Source organism: Drosophila santomea, chromosome 2R (assembly GCF_016746245.2).
Source record: "Drosophila santomea strain STO CAGO 1482 chromosome 2R, Prin_Dsan_1.1, whole genome shotgun sequence".
Taxonomy (NCBI): domain Eukaryota; kingdom Metazoa; phylum Arthropoda; class Insecta; order Diptera; family Drosophilidae; genus Drosophila; species Drosophila santomea.
The window spans coordinates 21826529-21842437 of record NC_053017.2 but is presented as its reverse complement, the minus strand read 5'-3'; the positions used below and the strand labels follow the sequence as shown (position 1 = coordinate 21842437).

The window sequence follows — 15909 nt, the reverse complement described above, 5'->3', positions numbered from 1 at the left end:
GCAACAGACAGTGAACATCGCTCCAGATCAGAGATGCACTAAATTAGCCCCAAAGGCGGAGATTCATCTTTCCAAACACTCATACTCACTTTGTTCGGCATCAGCTGGCGACTGAGGCGCCGGAAGTCGGAGTTCAGCAGCCAGTACATGAACGGGTTCCACAGACTATTGCTCAGCGCCGTCCAGGTGACCAGGAAATCGAGGAACGGCGGCAGCTGTGGGCGGACATAGAGCAGAGTGGCACAAAGTGTCACAAAATCAAAATCAGAACTGATGAGCCACACGTGGCCTCATTACGTATGCGCCACGTTGTACGCAGCGCACAAAGCGGCCACACAATAATCCTTTGTACAGGACACTTGCCTTGGATCCCGTGCAGGCGGTGACTATCTCCTGAATCGTCCACGGAGTGACCATCACAATGAAGCCCAGCGAGATGGCGGCCATGGAGCGCGAGGTGCAGCCGCTGGAGTTCTTCTCCTGGATGGGAACAATCTGTGGGAGTATTTTGGGGCAATTTAATTAGGGGGCTATAGTATTACAATTTGTTGATTCAATTTCGTGTGGATACTTCCCAAATGAAATGCTTATTCCTGCTTATTAGGTTGTCAGTTGAGTGTTCCCCACTTCTGCTGCTTTCTATTTGACTAAAATGTAATATTGCCTTCTGGTAACATTCTTATGTAGGGAAAGTAAGTAAAGTTACTTTCACAGCTTGAGATCTTTTTTAAATGAGTTTTAGTTCAGTTGATCTAACTTCTGGAGTTTAATTGAATTAGCTGGCACCAATATTGAATACCTCGTTCACAAATACCCAAAGCTGCTAACAGTTATTTAAGTTTTCAGAATGCACACTGATAGTCTTAACAATTTGTTTGGCGATGCCGAGAAAATTCTATTTACTGCTAACTTAATCCCCAACTCGCTCGCCTGAGCAAACTGTTGTGCAGCCCGCCTCCTTCGGTCACCTGACCACCTGCTTTGCCCAGTGTTCACCCGGTTCAGCTGGCTCACCTTTTTGGTAATCTTGTTTGTCATGTTCGGCATGCCGGCCAGTCCCATGCTCATGGCCATGCTGAGATGGCCCATCATCGGTGGTCCGTGGTGGTGTGGGTGGCCGTGGTGGTTCGGATGGCTTGGGTGGTTGGGGTGGTTGGGGTGGTGCGAGTGGCCGTGGTAGAGGTGCGAGTGCATCCCCGCCTGCTGGTGGTGCGGGTGCTGTTGGTGTTGCTGGTGCATCTGCAGCTGCTGGGCGGCGGTGGGGTGTGGGTGCGGATGGGGGTGGTGGGCGGCGGCCGTGAGGGGCATGGTCGGGTCGTTTAGCCGGAAGCGGCTCATGTGGAAGCTGGAGCCGTAGCAGTACATCAGCACCATTGTGGTGGGGAAGTAGAGGGCGCACGTGGACAGTATCCTGTAGGATGGCTTGCTGTAGAAGGGCTCGCAGGCCATTAGACCCGTATTGTTGAAGTAGTAACCTGCGCATATAGTTTATGGTTTGACGTGTTCGAGAGCACATTGATGGCCAGCTCACCTTTGGGCAGCACCAGAAAGCCAAACACCGTCAGGCTGATAATCCAGGTTAAGCTCAGTATGGCCACGCAGCCCTGCAAAATGAATACACAATTAGTGGAGCACATTTCCGCCAGGTGCGGTCTGATTTACGACTGGCGAAGATCCTTCAGGCACGTATCCTCTGCATTTCAATCGAAATCAATTATGGGCAATAGCAAACTGAATTGGCATTTAGATGCTGGAGCTTGGGTAATCCATATTAAGTGTTTATTTGGCCAGAAGTGACTTATATCTCACTAAGGCAAGCAGATAAACCGGAAAACTACCTCTGCAACTTTCTAATTTGCTAAAATTCCACTTGCTTCACTGCACATTCCATCTGATATTCAGAGAGGCAGTCCAAGAGGCCAAAAATGGAATTACAAACTTTTGATTATGCCAAAATCAGTTGGTGAAGGGTGCAGACCACAGAGGGAAAGCGATTCTTCCGCTTTTGGGAAATGGAAAAGTCCTGCCACAATGGCAATGCCTGAGTTACTAAATGCAGCATTCTGACATTCTGACATTCTGAATGGGAAAATGTTGTCCACCTGTCCACTTCTCCACTTGTCCACCTGTTCAGCTGAAAAAATGAAAATGGCCCCATCCCAAGTGCCAAAAAGTCCTGGAAAAAGGGAGAGCTCAACTTTTGTTCGTGTCTCTTTGAAACGGACCATGGCTGTGATTAATTTAATTTACGCTATCACATTTAAAACTTTTGCCAAACGAAACAAACAACGGCGAGGCACCTCAACAGTTACGTACAATTTTTGATATATAAATATTTTTTTGCACAATAGCAGGATGTCAGGAGTTTTTCGTAAAGCGATGCTGAAGCTGTAAGGATAGTCGGCAAGTGTCCCAGATAACAAACTAATTGAATTTCCATGTGCATTTAATTCAAATTGTGACTGGCGTAGAAGAAGTGTTTCGAGTCAAATTCTTAAATTCACTTAAAATAGAGATTGAGAGAATTTTTCAAGACTTGTTCTGAATTTATGGCACTTTTGAAAGTGAGCAAAACGAAAGTCAAAAGTTCCCGTTGCCATTACCAAGTGCCATCGAGCATTGGTTTTTCTGCATCCAAAGTATTTCGCATTCAGCATCCATTTATTAATTTTCGACACTGCGCCCATCATTTTTGCAAATGGGGCGTGGCAGTGCGCCAATTTCGCCCACTGGCCCCATTTTGCAGGCCAGATGGCGTGGAAAACCCGAAATGGCGCCGATTATCGTAGCATCAAAATTGCGGCGCACTGTTGTGCACATTTATTTGCCACTGTTGGGACTTTCCCGTTTTGCATTGTTTTATTTGGACCAATTGTATTTTCTTTTAGCTAAATTACAACTGATTTCAAAATCTCATAGCAAACGACGAATTGAGAGTTTCAGCAAATCGCATTCATTTGGGCAAGGACATTCGGGCTTCGGTGTCCTTGTACGACTCCTGGCCTCCTAGTTTTCGCTTGTTTACAGTCCGGGAGCCATAAATTACGAAGTCGGGGAATGGGAAACGGGGTTGGTTTGAGAACTCGTTTGCTGCTCTTTGGTCCTGGCTGTGGTTTCCGTGGGAGGTGCCGCTTCATTTGCCTGCCTTCGTCCTGGAAAAAGGACTTTGCTGTGGTCGTCGCCCGCCGCCGTCGAAGTCATTGCGCGTAAAAAATCTCTAGGCCAACTTTGCTCCCTTTTTTATCCCCGTTTTATACACTTTTCGAATGTCTATTCGACTTGGCTCTCGTTTTTTCGTTTTTTTTTGTTTATTTTTTTTTTGCTGGTTTTGCTGGTTTTTGCCAACTTTGCTTTTCCATTCTCCATGATGCTTTGTTTTGCACTTGCTCTTTGGCGCTGCTGCCCACCCATTTTTTGCCTGTTTAATGACTGTCAAGCTGCTTAAAGCCCATTATCCTTATTTATGCTTGCGTAATTGGCTCCCCGACCATATTGTGTAGTTGTGCTGTGTGGGGTGCTCATCCCATTGTTATGTTCGATTTTATTGGCGCGTGATTTCTCGTCATTACGCCGGAGCTTTGTTTATTGTTTTACTGTCCTTCTGGCGAGCGGCAGAACAACAGGATAACGATCGCCGAGGAGCCGAGGAGCGTGCCTTATCCAAGCAACCCAAAATAGAAGTTCCCCATCGATGGAATCTTACCTTCTTGCTGGAGTGCTGGTAGTAGCGCCGCGGATGCAGGGCACACATGTATCTATCGACTGCCATGCAGACCAGGATGACGGCGCTCTGCTGGGAAAGCGCTCCACGGAGCAGGGCCTGGAAAACGCGGAAAATGGGAGTCCGGAAAATCCGTTACTGCTCGTTTAGAAGTTATGTATTATGGCTAACTTTTACGAATCGAAAAAGTTGTAATGAAATTATTAAAGTCAGTTTGTGTGGAATATCAGTGAGTTATGCGGGGAATGCGTGCATGTTATACCAATAACCTTATAGAAAAATCTCCAAAATTCGTGTTGGAAAAGAGCTTGCATGAAAAAATATCACGAGTCGGGTTTCCATGAACTCAAATAGTTGCATGGGTTGCCTCTGAATTTAAGTTCCATATTTCAAAATCTAACCTTCATAAGCAAGTGTAAAAGCATACAACAGTTTTTGAGATGGATTCATGGCTTGTGCCAAGTTGCATGCTCTCGACACTTTGATAAATGATAAACTAATAGTGATTTCCGCTGCACACCCTCGTCTCTGTCTTATGTCGCCATAATTAATGCCACTTGCCACAAAACAATGGCTTCTCCATGTGTGCAACAGCTTTTGCGACCATATTGCTGGGATAGCTTTCCACTTGCCACACCTCCTGCGACGGAACCATGAACCTTGCCACAGAGTCCTACACACTAACGTGGTCGAGTTAATACTAGCATTACACATGGTTCCGCCCGTTAATCGGGATTGTCCGTTTCCATCGCCGCCGTTTATGTCCAGTAATTACCGTGCATTGTGAAGGGAGTTAATTGACCGCAGTGGCAACAGACGCAAACGGGAGACGGGTATTTCACAACAAATTATCGCACTTCCGCCCCACTTGTTGACCTGGTGGTGACCCACTCTGGACCCACTCACCTGTATCTGACAGAAGATCTCTCCGTACGGCCAGCAGTGGAACAATGCCGGCATTAGACCGAATGGCGTAATTAGCAGACCGATTGTCAGGTCATTCAGGGCCAGCGAGGTGAGCAGATAGCGGGGCTACATGGACAGACACAAGATACAAGATACAAGATGTACAAGATACAAGATACACGATACAAGGTGTGTGAGGCAGGTGCAAAGCCAGTGACTCAGCTCACCTGTTGGTGTATGTAGGCCGCATAGCGGCGGTTGTTGATGACGAAGATGACCAGGCAGTTGGCACCGATGACGCCCAGTGTAAGGACCAGGATGAGCACCGCCTCGATGGTCTCCGCGATGCCGATGTGGGCGATGAAGTTGTGGCCGGAGTAGCGCGGATGCGAGCAGCTCGAGTTCTTCACGGCGGGCGCTACCAGGAGAGAGCCAGTCTTGAGATCCATGGCAGAGCTGCAAAAAAGATATGAAAATAATATATACTGGAGTCTTTTTAGAAGGCCTTAAAATAAACCCCAAGAAGGAAATTTACTAGTACCCCCCTGACAATGTTGTGCAATCAAGACATGTGAGAAACTGAGCTGGCATTTTCTATGTGGCCCGTGACCAATCCGTCGTGCGGCCACAAAGGCCCAGTTCGCAGTTTCTTTCGGGGATGGCTTCCACTTCCCCTTCCACATCCACTTCCGTTTCCGCAACGAGGAATGCAAAATGCCGACGATTTGTTACGCCATAATGAAGTCAAAGCATGTGGAAGGCAAGCCGCGCTGACGATTTATCAGAAGGAGTCCTGCGAGGGAAGGGCTGAGGATGGGTATGAGTGTCCTGCCACCGCAACCGCAGTGTGTCACTACTAAACAGAGTGCTCCGCATAGACAATGGCGCAACAATGGCCAATGGCCCAATATGGCGGCGCATCCGGTCCCGAAATAGCCGCGTGACATAATGAAAGTTAGCAGTATAATTGGATGGGAATCCCCGTCCGTTCTGCCTTTGTTGGCGATAAATCAAAACACTTGTTCCTCCCCGCGAGTCGCGTTGATGTCTCTCTTTGGCGATCCGTCTGCGCAGCCATGGCGCGGTGAAAAATGTCCTGTGCAGCGGCATTGCTTTAAAAGATTTTTCCGCTTTCCACAATCCCATTTCCCATTTCTCCCGCCGCCGTCTGTCTATCTGTCTTTCTGTCTGTCTGTCTGTCTATCTGTATATCATTTGTTTGTTGTCGCATCTCTTATTAAGTTTCGCCACGCATACCATATCCAGTATCTACTATATGTATGCCGGGCTCCCGGATCTGCGCCTTGATTTATCGTGCCCGTCCAAAGTCGCCAGAGAGTCGGGTTGTCGCCGGGCCGTTCGGTTTTATGCTAAGTCCACAAATCACCGCATGATATATAACCGAACGGCAAAACATTAAGCTCACCCAATGGTCTAGACTAAGTACGCCAATGTGTCCCAGGTCCCAGGTCGCAGTTCCTAGGTCCCAATCCGAATCCCCATCCTAGTGTCCAGTTGCCAGTGCCCCGTGGGCAGATGGACTACACGTTTTTCATTAACAAATCGCTGTGCGGGCGGCAGTAAATCCTCAACTTTGGCTGAATCAATTAGGATGTGGTTGCTGAGTGGTAGTGCGCGACTCCGACTCCATGTGTGCGTCCCAGTTAAAAAACCAATTTCCATTGCCAAGTAATGAAAGGGGAAATTCGCTTAATTCCTCCCATTGTTAAGTCTAGCGTAATCGAAGAGTTGCCAGTGCATCAGCGAAAAAGGATACCAAAGCCAGACGCAAATGCAAAACCGCGTAATTGTTTTAAAATGCACAACGAAAATGGCAATAAATGGCACATCCGCCTGGTAAATGCTAACTGGTAACTGGTAACTGGTAGCTGGTTGCTGGTTACTGGTAACTGGTTCATGGTTTCTGGAAACTGGAAACAACCCGCTTCATGGGCGAATGCCATTAAAATAAACGAAATTTCCATGCCAAATTTGGGGAATAAAGTCCTGTGGCGGGCGAAGTTGCAACAGCGTCATCAGAATGGTGCAAATGCGAATTCGTGAACTCAATTCGATGACATCGCCGGAGACAAATGGTGAATAAATAATTTGGCTGCCGGATTAGAGAGCCGCAATCCGCTTTTGAATTTACACTCAAGTAACTGCCATTAGCGGCGCTCTATTGCATATCATTAGGCGCCACCGCAAATGCAACTCGAATGCAGCTCCGCTGTCTCTCTCCCTCTTCCCCCCGCAGTTCACCCAATCAACCGCCATTGTGCATCCGCCCTAAGCCGCCGGAGTAACTGCAGCTATAGCTGTATACTCGCCACTGGATTTGGCCAGGATGAATCTAACAACTCGCCACGCTCTCTCCTCTGAGCTCCCTCTTTTTGGGCCAGCGACCAAATGACGAAGAAATACGCAACCTGGGCACCAGGCTATTCTATGCACTGCGAGAAATTACACATGCATTCTGAAGAATTCTTCAAATTTTCCCATAAAATCTTAATTTCACTTAATATTACTCAAATTCATAGTAATCGCTTTTAAGTTGCCATTTAATTTGTGGTGGCCAGATCAAGTTTTATATTGCAATCGAATGTTTTGAGCAGTGTATTAAGGGCAGCTCCGAAAAAGGACACTCTCCAAATGGCTGGGCATAAAAAACAATGCCACAGGAGCAGAACGGACGCAGGAAGTGGTGCCGGCGAAGGGAAGGGACACCAATTCCACATTCACAGTGCGTTTTGTCCTCCCAAAGGATGCGTGTGCGCGTGTGTGAGTGTGTCTGTGTGTGAGTGAGTGTGAGTTTGACTCTGTGTTTTGGCCCTCTGTGCGTGCGTGTTAATGCACGAAAGCGCAACGCCGGAGAGAAGAGGAAAAAAACGAAATAGTTGAAGCCATCCTGGCGATGCATTTCATGCACATTTACACTGCGCAACTGGAAAACTTGCTCCGGCTGAGGTCCTGATCGTGAGCCAATGCTGACAAGCCAGAAAGTGAGTGAGTGTGTGTGTGTGTCCGTGTGCATGGCAGCATTTCACATGCAAATTTGCTGGCCAAGTATCCATTTTTTTGAGGTCCTTGCCAGCTCGCTGGCTTATTTATAAGACTTTCTTTGAGGCCACTCACTCGGCACATGGCACCGAGCTGATTCGTTTGACAAGTTGCCCCAGCTCCAGTCGCCCGCTGACTGATTGCCACGCCCACAGCTCCACAACGCCCACTAGTTTGAAGCATGGGGCATGGCAAGTGCTCAAGTGCTCAAGCGAGATTGCGGCGAAATACGGACTCTGGCTGGGAATTTGCGGGCTCAAATTGCCTGGTTGGCAGCACAGATCTGCCGACTTGCTGTGCATTGTCAAATCGTTTCGCTTAACTAATTCGAGCACCTGGAGATGCGTTAATTAATATCCAGATAAACAGATATCCAGATATTCAGATGTCCTGCAGATGTAGCTGCCAACTTAAGCTCCATCTGCCAGCCATATGCCAACGTGTCGTATGCGTAATCAACGCAAGAAAAGGCAAATTAATTATGAAGTGCGTTTCATGAAGGCAAACATGGTGGGTGTGTCACTCGGCTGTGTCAAGATGTGTTTACTTTTAAATAATAACTGATTACCGACAGTCAAGTCAAGATGTTGCCGGGCTGATGTTGATGTTGATGATGTTGAGATTGTGAAGCATGAATAATTTGCAGCCACATAAGGCTGTTTAATGGGCACATGCTGGAATGATAATAGCCCATAATATTTGTAATTAAATTATTCCTCTCGAAGCGAATGTTTTTAGTACCTCTTTCAATGCGTTCAATATGCTCAATATGCCAATCGAAACTTGTTTCAAGCACTTCTTTGTGGCGCGTCTCCATGCAACCGAGTTTTATTATATTTCAGTACCTCTTCATAATCGGTTTCGTTCCAAGAACTGCTAAAAATCAGCAGCAATTGAGTCGCTGAGTCGAAAAATAAACAGCGCAATGAGTGGAAGTGGTGTGGCTTTGATTGGCATGCAAAATGCTTGCTGCCACAAGGGAAGCCATTGGCTCAAACAGCACAATTGCAGAACTTGGGGCAGGTTCACGTATCCACGTATTTGGGGCGGATACAAAAGTTGTGCAGCCAAAACGGTGCAAACGGAATTTAATAAGTACGTGCGAGGCATTTGTAATTTTAATCGCACTCGCAGCTAAAAAACTTGCCGGAATAATCACCCGCTTGGCTGCAATTAAAGAGCCCCCGCAGCCATAAAGTAAATCCCCCAGGCACACACACACACACACACATTCTGTGTGTATTTTGGGTGTGTGTTTTTGGGTGTATGGTGTAGGTACGGGTTTTCGGGTTTTCTCGGGCTAAACTTTGCGTTTGCCATGCGTGGTCACGTACACGTGAAAATGGCGTAAATGTTTTAAAAGTTGCATCAAACTTGTTATGAAGTATTTGGCCCCAAAAGTGAAAGGAGCCTGCCACTCCCCAAAGTCCCCAAACATTTGCCAAGAAATCGCATTGCATGTGCGACTGCTCAAAGAAATTAGCAGCTACATTTGCTACATTTCCACTTTCCACATTCCACTAGTTGTGGCAATGGCCAGGTGGCAAAGGAGTTAAATCTGCAGATATTGAGGCATTAATGCTACACAATGTCATTTATAAAGCTTCTGGTTAACATGTACTTACTTACAGGTCTGCAACTCATGGTTAGCAGTTAGCCCCAAGTTGAGCAGGCATTTTGGCCATCAATCCGGCGGCTTAAATTATTTTCCTGATGTAATTATTCAACATTTTTCAGTGCTCCAGTGCTCTGTGAGGTTGGCTAGGAAAATCGTCCACCGCAACGAAAACACATTGTGCAAAGTTATCTTTGGCTCCGGGGATCGGGCCCATGTTAGTTTTCAGGTACGAAATAAGCAGACTTTTCCGAGCCCACGGCGGCAGGTGGAAAATGGCGCTGGAAATGGGAAAAGCCCATCCAACGAGCAGTTTTCTCTTAAAGCTAGGGCACGCAATTAAAGCAATCCCCTGGGCGCTTTTCCGATGTTAAACTGTCTTTGCCAGACTTTGTGTGCGCAGATCGTTGAGGTTTGAGCCGAAACTTAAAGTTAATTAATGCCTCAATCGGAAGTTGAAAGTCCTTTTCCCCCTCACCGATTCGCTGGCTGCAGAACCTACGATTTTAATTCCCAACATATGTTTTCATTAATTAAGTCGACTGATTGCAGGCTGCACTTCAGATCTCTTTCGCAGAGATCCTAATGACGATGCCGCTGCTTTTGATTGGAGGTCTCTCCAGATGCAGCTCTCACGTGGCTGCCAAGGTCTCGAGAAGCACATTAATTGTGGCTTAATTGGAAAGTAATTAAAATGGAAAATTCCTTTGTTCGGCGGAACAATGGCAGTTGGGCACTTGGGCACTCGGGCACCCGCACTCTCGCCGCAAACAATGCAAATAGTTTTATTCCGGCGGACAGAGTTTCCGCGCTGTCAATATAAATAATTTGTTAATTGCCGACTGCATTGCTGCGTTCAGAATTATAACTCTTTAATTTGCGCCATACAAGCGGAGCTCCTGCAGATTGATTTGATTCCCACTGACGAATGGCAGCTGGCAGCTGGGGGGCAATCAGTGTCACATGTGAATTTAATTCATTAAATTCCCAAATACGGGGCATGATACCACTCATGACCGACCACTCATTTGCAGCATTCGGCGTCATTTTTAATCCGCCCCAAAAGGACTCAAATGGCCCTAATTAAGGGCAGCACATGTTGGATTGCAGGATTGCTGGATTGGCTGCCAAGATGAATGTCCGCCGAAGGGAGGACCATCAGTCATGTGCTGGAAGTGGTCACTAGGAACACGGAACTCGGGGGAAACCCCTGGATGGAGTTCACTTGGCAGATCATTTGCGGAACCAGCTGCAGTATTCATAGTTCTATGGCATTACGCCACTGTTAGGCTGGATTTATGATTGTTTAATAATTGCTTTTACTATTTGCATTGTGCACCGTGCGCACTTAAATAAATACAGCGGGTAATCGGCTTTGGTGGTCCGCAGTTAAACGGCGACTCATGTGGCTCAAACGCCCCGTAATGGGAGTGAAAATCGGTTTTCCGTTCGCCGATGGCCTATTTGGTATTTGGTAGTCTGGAAGTCTGGTAGTCTGGCCAAATGGCCCTTAACCTTTTGGCATTATACGAGTGAATATTCGCTTGCATGCAATTTCACGATCCGGCGCGTTCCAGACGTCGGAGCACTTGGCTTCTGATTCGGTTTGGTTTGGGATCCGGTTTCGGATCCTCGGGGCAGCTCGGTTGGCTGCACTGGAGAAGGGACGTGGTCGTGGCTTAAATCGAAGTGCCTTTAAATAAGGCTGGCAATTAAAATGGCAGTCGCAGTCGCAGTCGCTCACACTTCACTGGAGTGGCTGGCATGTAAATTCTGGCTTTTACATTATTAATAACTCTCGAATATTCATTGAAAGTCAACGCATTCCGCATTCGACTCCGATCGAATCGCATCGCATCGCATCGCATCGAATAAATTAAATGTCAACATGTGTCGAATGGTCCGCTGTTTGGTCACTTAATCACGTCGACCGATTTCCCAATCGACTCTTCAACTCCTTTGATGGAACTGCTGATTGCGGCCTTTCAGCACGGCCAGTAATACGAAATGCCGGGATTATCCCGTTTCAAAAACACATTCATAAAGGGCAAAGGGCAAAGGCCAGAGAACACTTTGCGTTTAGCCGGACAGACAAGCCATAAATATTTGCACCACATTGAATAATGAAACAGCCCGGAACCAACAAGGCAGCACATGTATCCTGGCGGCTTAAACACGGCCAAAATACACACGTGAGCCCCCGGCCAAATGCCACATCCCTGCGCTGATTCAACACAACAGGTGGGATAAACACGCGCAATTGGAAACTAAAACAATGTCGAACTATTTGCCGAACAATGGGCACAAAGCCACCAGATTTCATTGTGGGAGTTTAGTTAGCTTTTCACTCCCCCCTGGGAAATTGTGAGTTTTATTCTATAAATTGGGAGGCAAACTGAACCACAGGGCGTACAAATAAAGTTATATTGAATATATTCATCGCACCTAATGAATCAATATGTTTTATTGGCTCTAAACTGATACACAGAATTTTGTGGATTTTTCCAAATGGATTCATAGAGGTGATGCCATTGATGCATCTTGGCATCCGCATCGAACTGAAATACTTTTATTGTGTAACCATTTTTCACGGAAGTCACGTTGTGAGCCCGCCGAAGTGTAATTGCCATTATCCTTTAATTTTTCCGGTTATCTCTAATCTGCAGTGGGGTTTTTGGCGGACTGACAGCCGCGTGATTGGGTTTTAATGAAGCTGCATCGTGGGTTTCGGAAGCCAAAGGCCAGAGGCCGGAGACCAGAGACCGGAGAAGATTAATGAGTGTGGCGGACCCAATTGAGAGGTCGTTGAATTCCAAAATGCCGATACAACTGGCACATCGAAGGCTGCACTAATTGCAGCTTTGATGCGGTTGCTGGATTGCAAGCGCTGCATAAACGGATTAGTTTGCGCTGCTTTCGCAGGGCATTTCCTAAATTTTCAACGTTTCCAAAAATTTCCGAATTTCCCGGCGAAACCAGTGCGACCTCTGCTCGTTTGCCGCAATTGCATGCAATTTAATTTAGGTGAAAATATGGGAAACACAGCACAATTAACTTTCGCACGCCGCAGACGCACACGCACACGCACAGCGACCGGGAGTGTTTTATGTCATGGAGCTGCTCCTGAGCCTCCTCAGCTTCTGCACAATGATCAGGATGAAGTCCGAGCCGAGGGTCATGTGGATCTCGCCCATATTGGAGCGGATGCGCATGAAGGTTATGTCGTTGGAGGGGTCCAGATCCCTGACCACGTTGCGAGCCATGAAGAGCAGCGGCTTCAGGTTGGAGACGAACAAAAAGGTGCGTCTCTGGCTGCAAGTGGATCGCAGTGGCACTCCATGGCTATCCAGGATAATGATGTCCTTTGCTCCGCGACGGACAAACATGTTGACGAACGCATCTCCATCGTAGGATCGACTGCGACTATGGGGGATGTGGAATGGAGGATTGGTGAATGCGGAGGTGGTCAGGAGCTTTCAAGAATCTTGGGTTGCAACTTACGGGGGCGCCTTTTTCACCACTGGCACAGTCGTTGTGGTTTTGCGCACATTATCACCAGTGGAAATCCTCGAGCTTTTCGACATTTTCAAGTTTCGTATGTATATTACAAGTAGTAAGATTAGTAGTGTCCTTCTCCCAGCCAACTAGGTTTTGACTATGTTTTGGTAATGACGCAGGAATCAGAGCATACTATCATTACACTCATCTAAATCCCACAAAGGAGAACTACTTCTAATTGCGATCATAATGCACAGCCATCAGTTTATTAAACAATACTTTGCAATTTCTAGAAATGCAATAAAACAATCTCCGATTTATATGGGAATGCGGGTGCGCAAGTAGCTGAGCACCGCCTCAGTGCCCATCGATAGAATCTGGTGGCGGGGCTGGCGGAAGGGATTCCCGCACAGCTCCAGGCTCCTGAGATTCCGCATCTTGCCCATGGTCGGCGGCACCATCTGGATGTCATTGTTGCCCAAGTCCAGACTATGCAGTTCCCGCATGCCGCCAAGGCCGGAGTCACTAGCATCGATGGCACGGATCTGGTTGTCGTGGGCCGACAAGGACTCGAGGCTCTCCAGCTCGTAGATGCAGCGGGGCAGCTGGCGGAAGCGATTGTGGGAGATGTCCAGATTTCGGAGCAGCCGCAGTCCGCCCAACTCCATGGGCAAGTCGCAGAGGAGATTGCCGGAGAGGCTCAAGTCCGACAACTTGGAGTACTGCGAGATGTTGGTGGGCACAAAGGAGATCTGGTTCTTGGTCAGGTTCAACTGGGTGAGCTGCTCGGCCAGCAAGTGCAGATCCTTGGGCATCTCGCGCAGCGTGTTGCCATCCAAGCTCACGATGTTCACCAGCTCCTGTTGCGCCGCCTCGAGCACCTCCATGGGCACCTCGCTGATCTGGGCCTTCGACACCCGGAGCACCCGCGTATTCCTCATGTGGTACTTGTCCGGAAACGGCGAATGATTCACTTCCACCTCCTCCCTGCCGCCCTGCAGCCGGGGGCTGTTCAATCCGTCACGAATCTCAATCATATTGAGGAATGATTCGATGTCGCAAAGAAGTTGAAAAGCGTAAACTTTCAGAATTTTAGAAGTATTTTATAAAGCCTTGTTGCTTCGACTGATCCGAACTGAAAACTGAAATGTGTGTGAATCCTATTTTGAAGAAGCAGTTGTTGAACTGACAGTATTTCCCAAGGGATTGTGATCTACTGACTTATATCTGGTACTTGGCTCAAACCGATTGCAAAGGTGATTTATACAAATTAAGCATTTATTTGTTTTTGACAGCTTCTTAGGCAATTCATGAGTAGATTCCAACTATCTACTGGAAATTTGACATCCTCAGAGCACTCCACAGTCCGTCAGCGAGATCATGTTGTGGCTCATGGGCAGGTGTCCAACGGCACCCTGAATCCTCTCCAGGAGCTGCATGCCCTTGCGAACCTTCCCGAAGGCGATCCTCCTGCCATTGAGACTGGACAGGGGCTTGAAGCTGATGGTGAAGTTGACGGCAGTCCGGGCGTTTCCCCTCACATAGCGACTGGGAAAGGAGAGGATCCCGGCATCCACTCCGTGGTTCAGCACCTCGAAGTCGTGCTCGATGTTGGTCAGCTCGTTGCCTTTCTGCGGATCCATGGCCAGGCGTCCCTCCATCCAAATGGGGGCCAGGGCACGGGTGAACACGATGGCGTCGCTCTTGTTTTGGGTGCAGATTCTCATGAACTCCAGCACAACCTGCGGACAGGCCTCGGTGAAGAGCTGGATGACCAGCCTGCCCTGGACGCGGGCTTCCCGCACCTCCAAGTCCAGGTAGATCTGCGGACGCAACAGCTTGCACAGAACGCCCACTTCGCACTGGTCCATCAGGTTCTCGTAGCGATGGAGCACGTGCATGGGAATCTCGCAGCTGAAGGATTCCGAGGACTTGGGCTTGTACCGCTTCGACTTGCCCGCATCCGGGTCGAAGAGCCCGCCTCCCTTGTGGAACTGCTTGTTCTTCTCCAGCTGGCGGCGCTCCTTCTCCCGCGCCAAGTTGGCATTCCGCCACCGGCCAGTGGTCAGTCGCTCCGGCGACTTGGTGAAGGTCCGCAGGGTGTTGTTGCTCTTCTTGTAGAGGGCGGTCAGCATCTCCATGTAGGACAGCTCCATGCCATTGCCCTCGATCTGCACCTTCGGGGGCGGTAGATAGGTGTTGACCTTGCCCTTGATGTTGGACATGCGATCGCGGTGCTGGCGGTACAGCTCCCGCTGCTCGTTCATCACCATGTGGGATCGGGTCTTGGGCATCGTCCTCCGCGAGGTGGGCACGGGGATGAGGCGCTGGTGGTGGCGGTAGTTTTTCTCCAGCTCCTGCTTCTTCACATTGAAGGTGTGCTTGGGTCGGGAGTCCTCCACCTGGCCATCCAGGCCCACCAGGTTGGGATTGTGGGTGTTGTACACCGGATTGGTCATCGTGTAGGGACCGCGCGTCACTGCCGCCACGTAGGGCGTCATGGAGCTGGGGATCTGGGGAACCTTGCCCCGGCAAGTGCGCGGCGCATCTCCGCGGATGAACATGGTGGCTAGCTCTGCCAAAATCTATATCTCTGTAGTCAATATACTTGAATTTGAAACGACTAAGCGGGATTCGGGTCGGGTTGTTGGTGTGGGAATTAGAAAGGTTCAACTGAGGGGATTTGGGGGATTTGGGGGGTCGAGTCAACTGGCAGGGGTCACCTGGATTGAAAAGTGTAGATAGCATAGGAGAAGCCATGTGGATTACAGCGTGAGCCCACATAATTATCTGCTCTGGCTAATGCTCATTTCATAAACTGTAACTATAACTAACTAACAAACCAACTAACAACGCGCGTAAACATTCTTTGATGTGGAAAACAACGTGAAATTACACATTTCGACATCTATTATTAATTCGATGTATAATGATGCGCACATATGCATACATACATATGTATGTTTATGTTTAAAACTGAACTGCGAAGCTCAATTTAATTATTTCCAACTATTTCGAACGGAATTAACAGTGGCGGTGCGGTGGCCTCATAAACGCAAACTTGCATTCGCGTAATTAGTGATTAAATTAAAATCAGCAATAATGCATA

General features: G+C 48.1%; 4 protein-coding genes across 4 annotated transcripts in view; all 4 read right to left on the bottom strand.

Moving 5' to 3' along the window:
- LOC120445709 (5-hydroxytryptamine receptor 1D) overlaps positions 1 to 15909 on the bottom strand; it is a 36852-nt gene that overhangs the window by 2565 nt on the left and 18378 nt on the right. Inside the window, exons 2-8 of the mRNA XM_039626269.1 lie at positions 4855 to 5083; positions 4628 to 4753; positions 3704 to 3820; positions 1532 to 1604; positions 1015 to 1475; positions 364 to 495; positions 90 to 215 (exon numbers count right to left, since the gene is read on the bottom strand). Coding sequence (XP_039482203.1) covers positions 90 to 215; positions 364 to 495; positions 1015 to 1475; positions 1532 to 1604; positions 3704 to 3820; positions 4628 to 4753; positions 4855 to 5076 — 1257 coding nt within the window. The 5' untranslated portion in view covers positions 5077 to 5083. The remainder of the gene's footprint in view (positions 1 to 89; positions 216 to 363; positions 496 to 1014; positions 1476 to 1531; positions 1605 to 3703; positions 3821 to 4627; positions 4754 to 4854; positions 5084 to 15909) is intronic.
- Positions 11738 to 12963, bottom strand: LOC120445712 (dynein light chain roadblock-type 1). Its single transcript, XM_039626272.2, has 2 exons — positions 12804 to 12963; positions 11738 to 12725 (listed from the first exon to the last, which is right to left on the bottom strand). Exons 1-2 carry the CDS (start codon positions 12884 to 12886, stop codon positions 12407 to 12409), a joined length of 402 nt encoding a protein of 133 aa, XP_039482206.1. The 5' UTR covers positions 12887 to 12963; the 3' UTR covers positions 11738 to 12406.
- LOC120445711 (leucine-rich repeat-containing protein 40) lies at positions 13039 to 13966 on the bottom strand. The gene has a single exon (XM_039626271.1). The coding sequence runs from the start codon at positions 13835 to 13837 to the stop codon at positions 13118 to 13120; it is 720 nt and encodes a 239-aa protein (XP_039482205.1). The 5' UTR covers positions 13838 to 13966; the 3' UTR covers positions 13039 to 13117.
- LOC120445710 lies at positions 14061 to 15498 on the bottom strand. Its single transcript, XM_039626270.2, has one exon. It carries the CDS (start codon positions 15362 to 15364, stop codon positions 14150 to 14152), a length of 1215 nt encoding a protein of 404 aa, XP_039482204.1. The 5' UTR covers positions 15365 to 15498; the 3' UTR covers positions 14061 to 14149.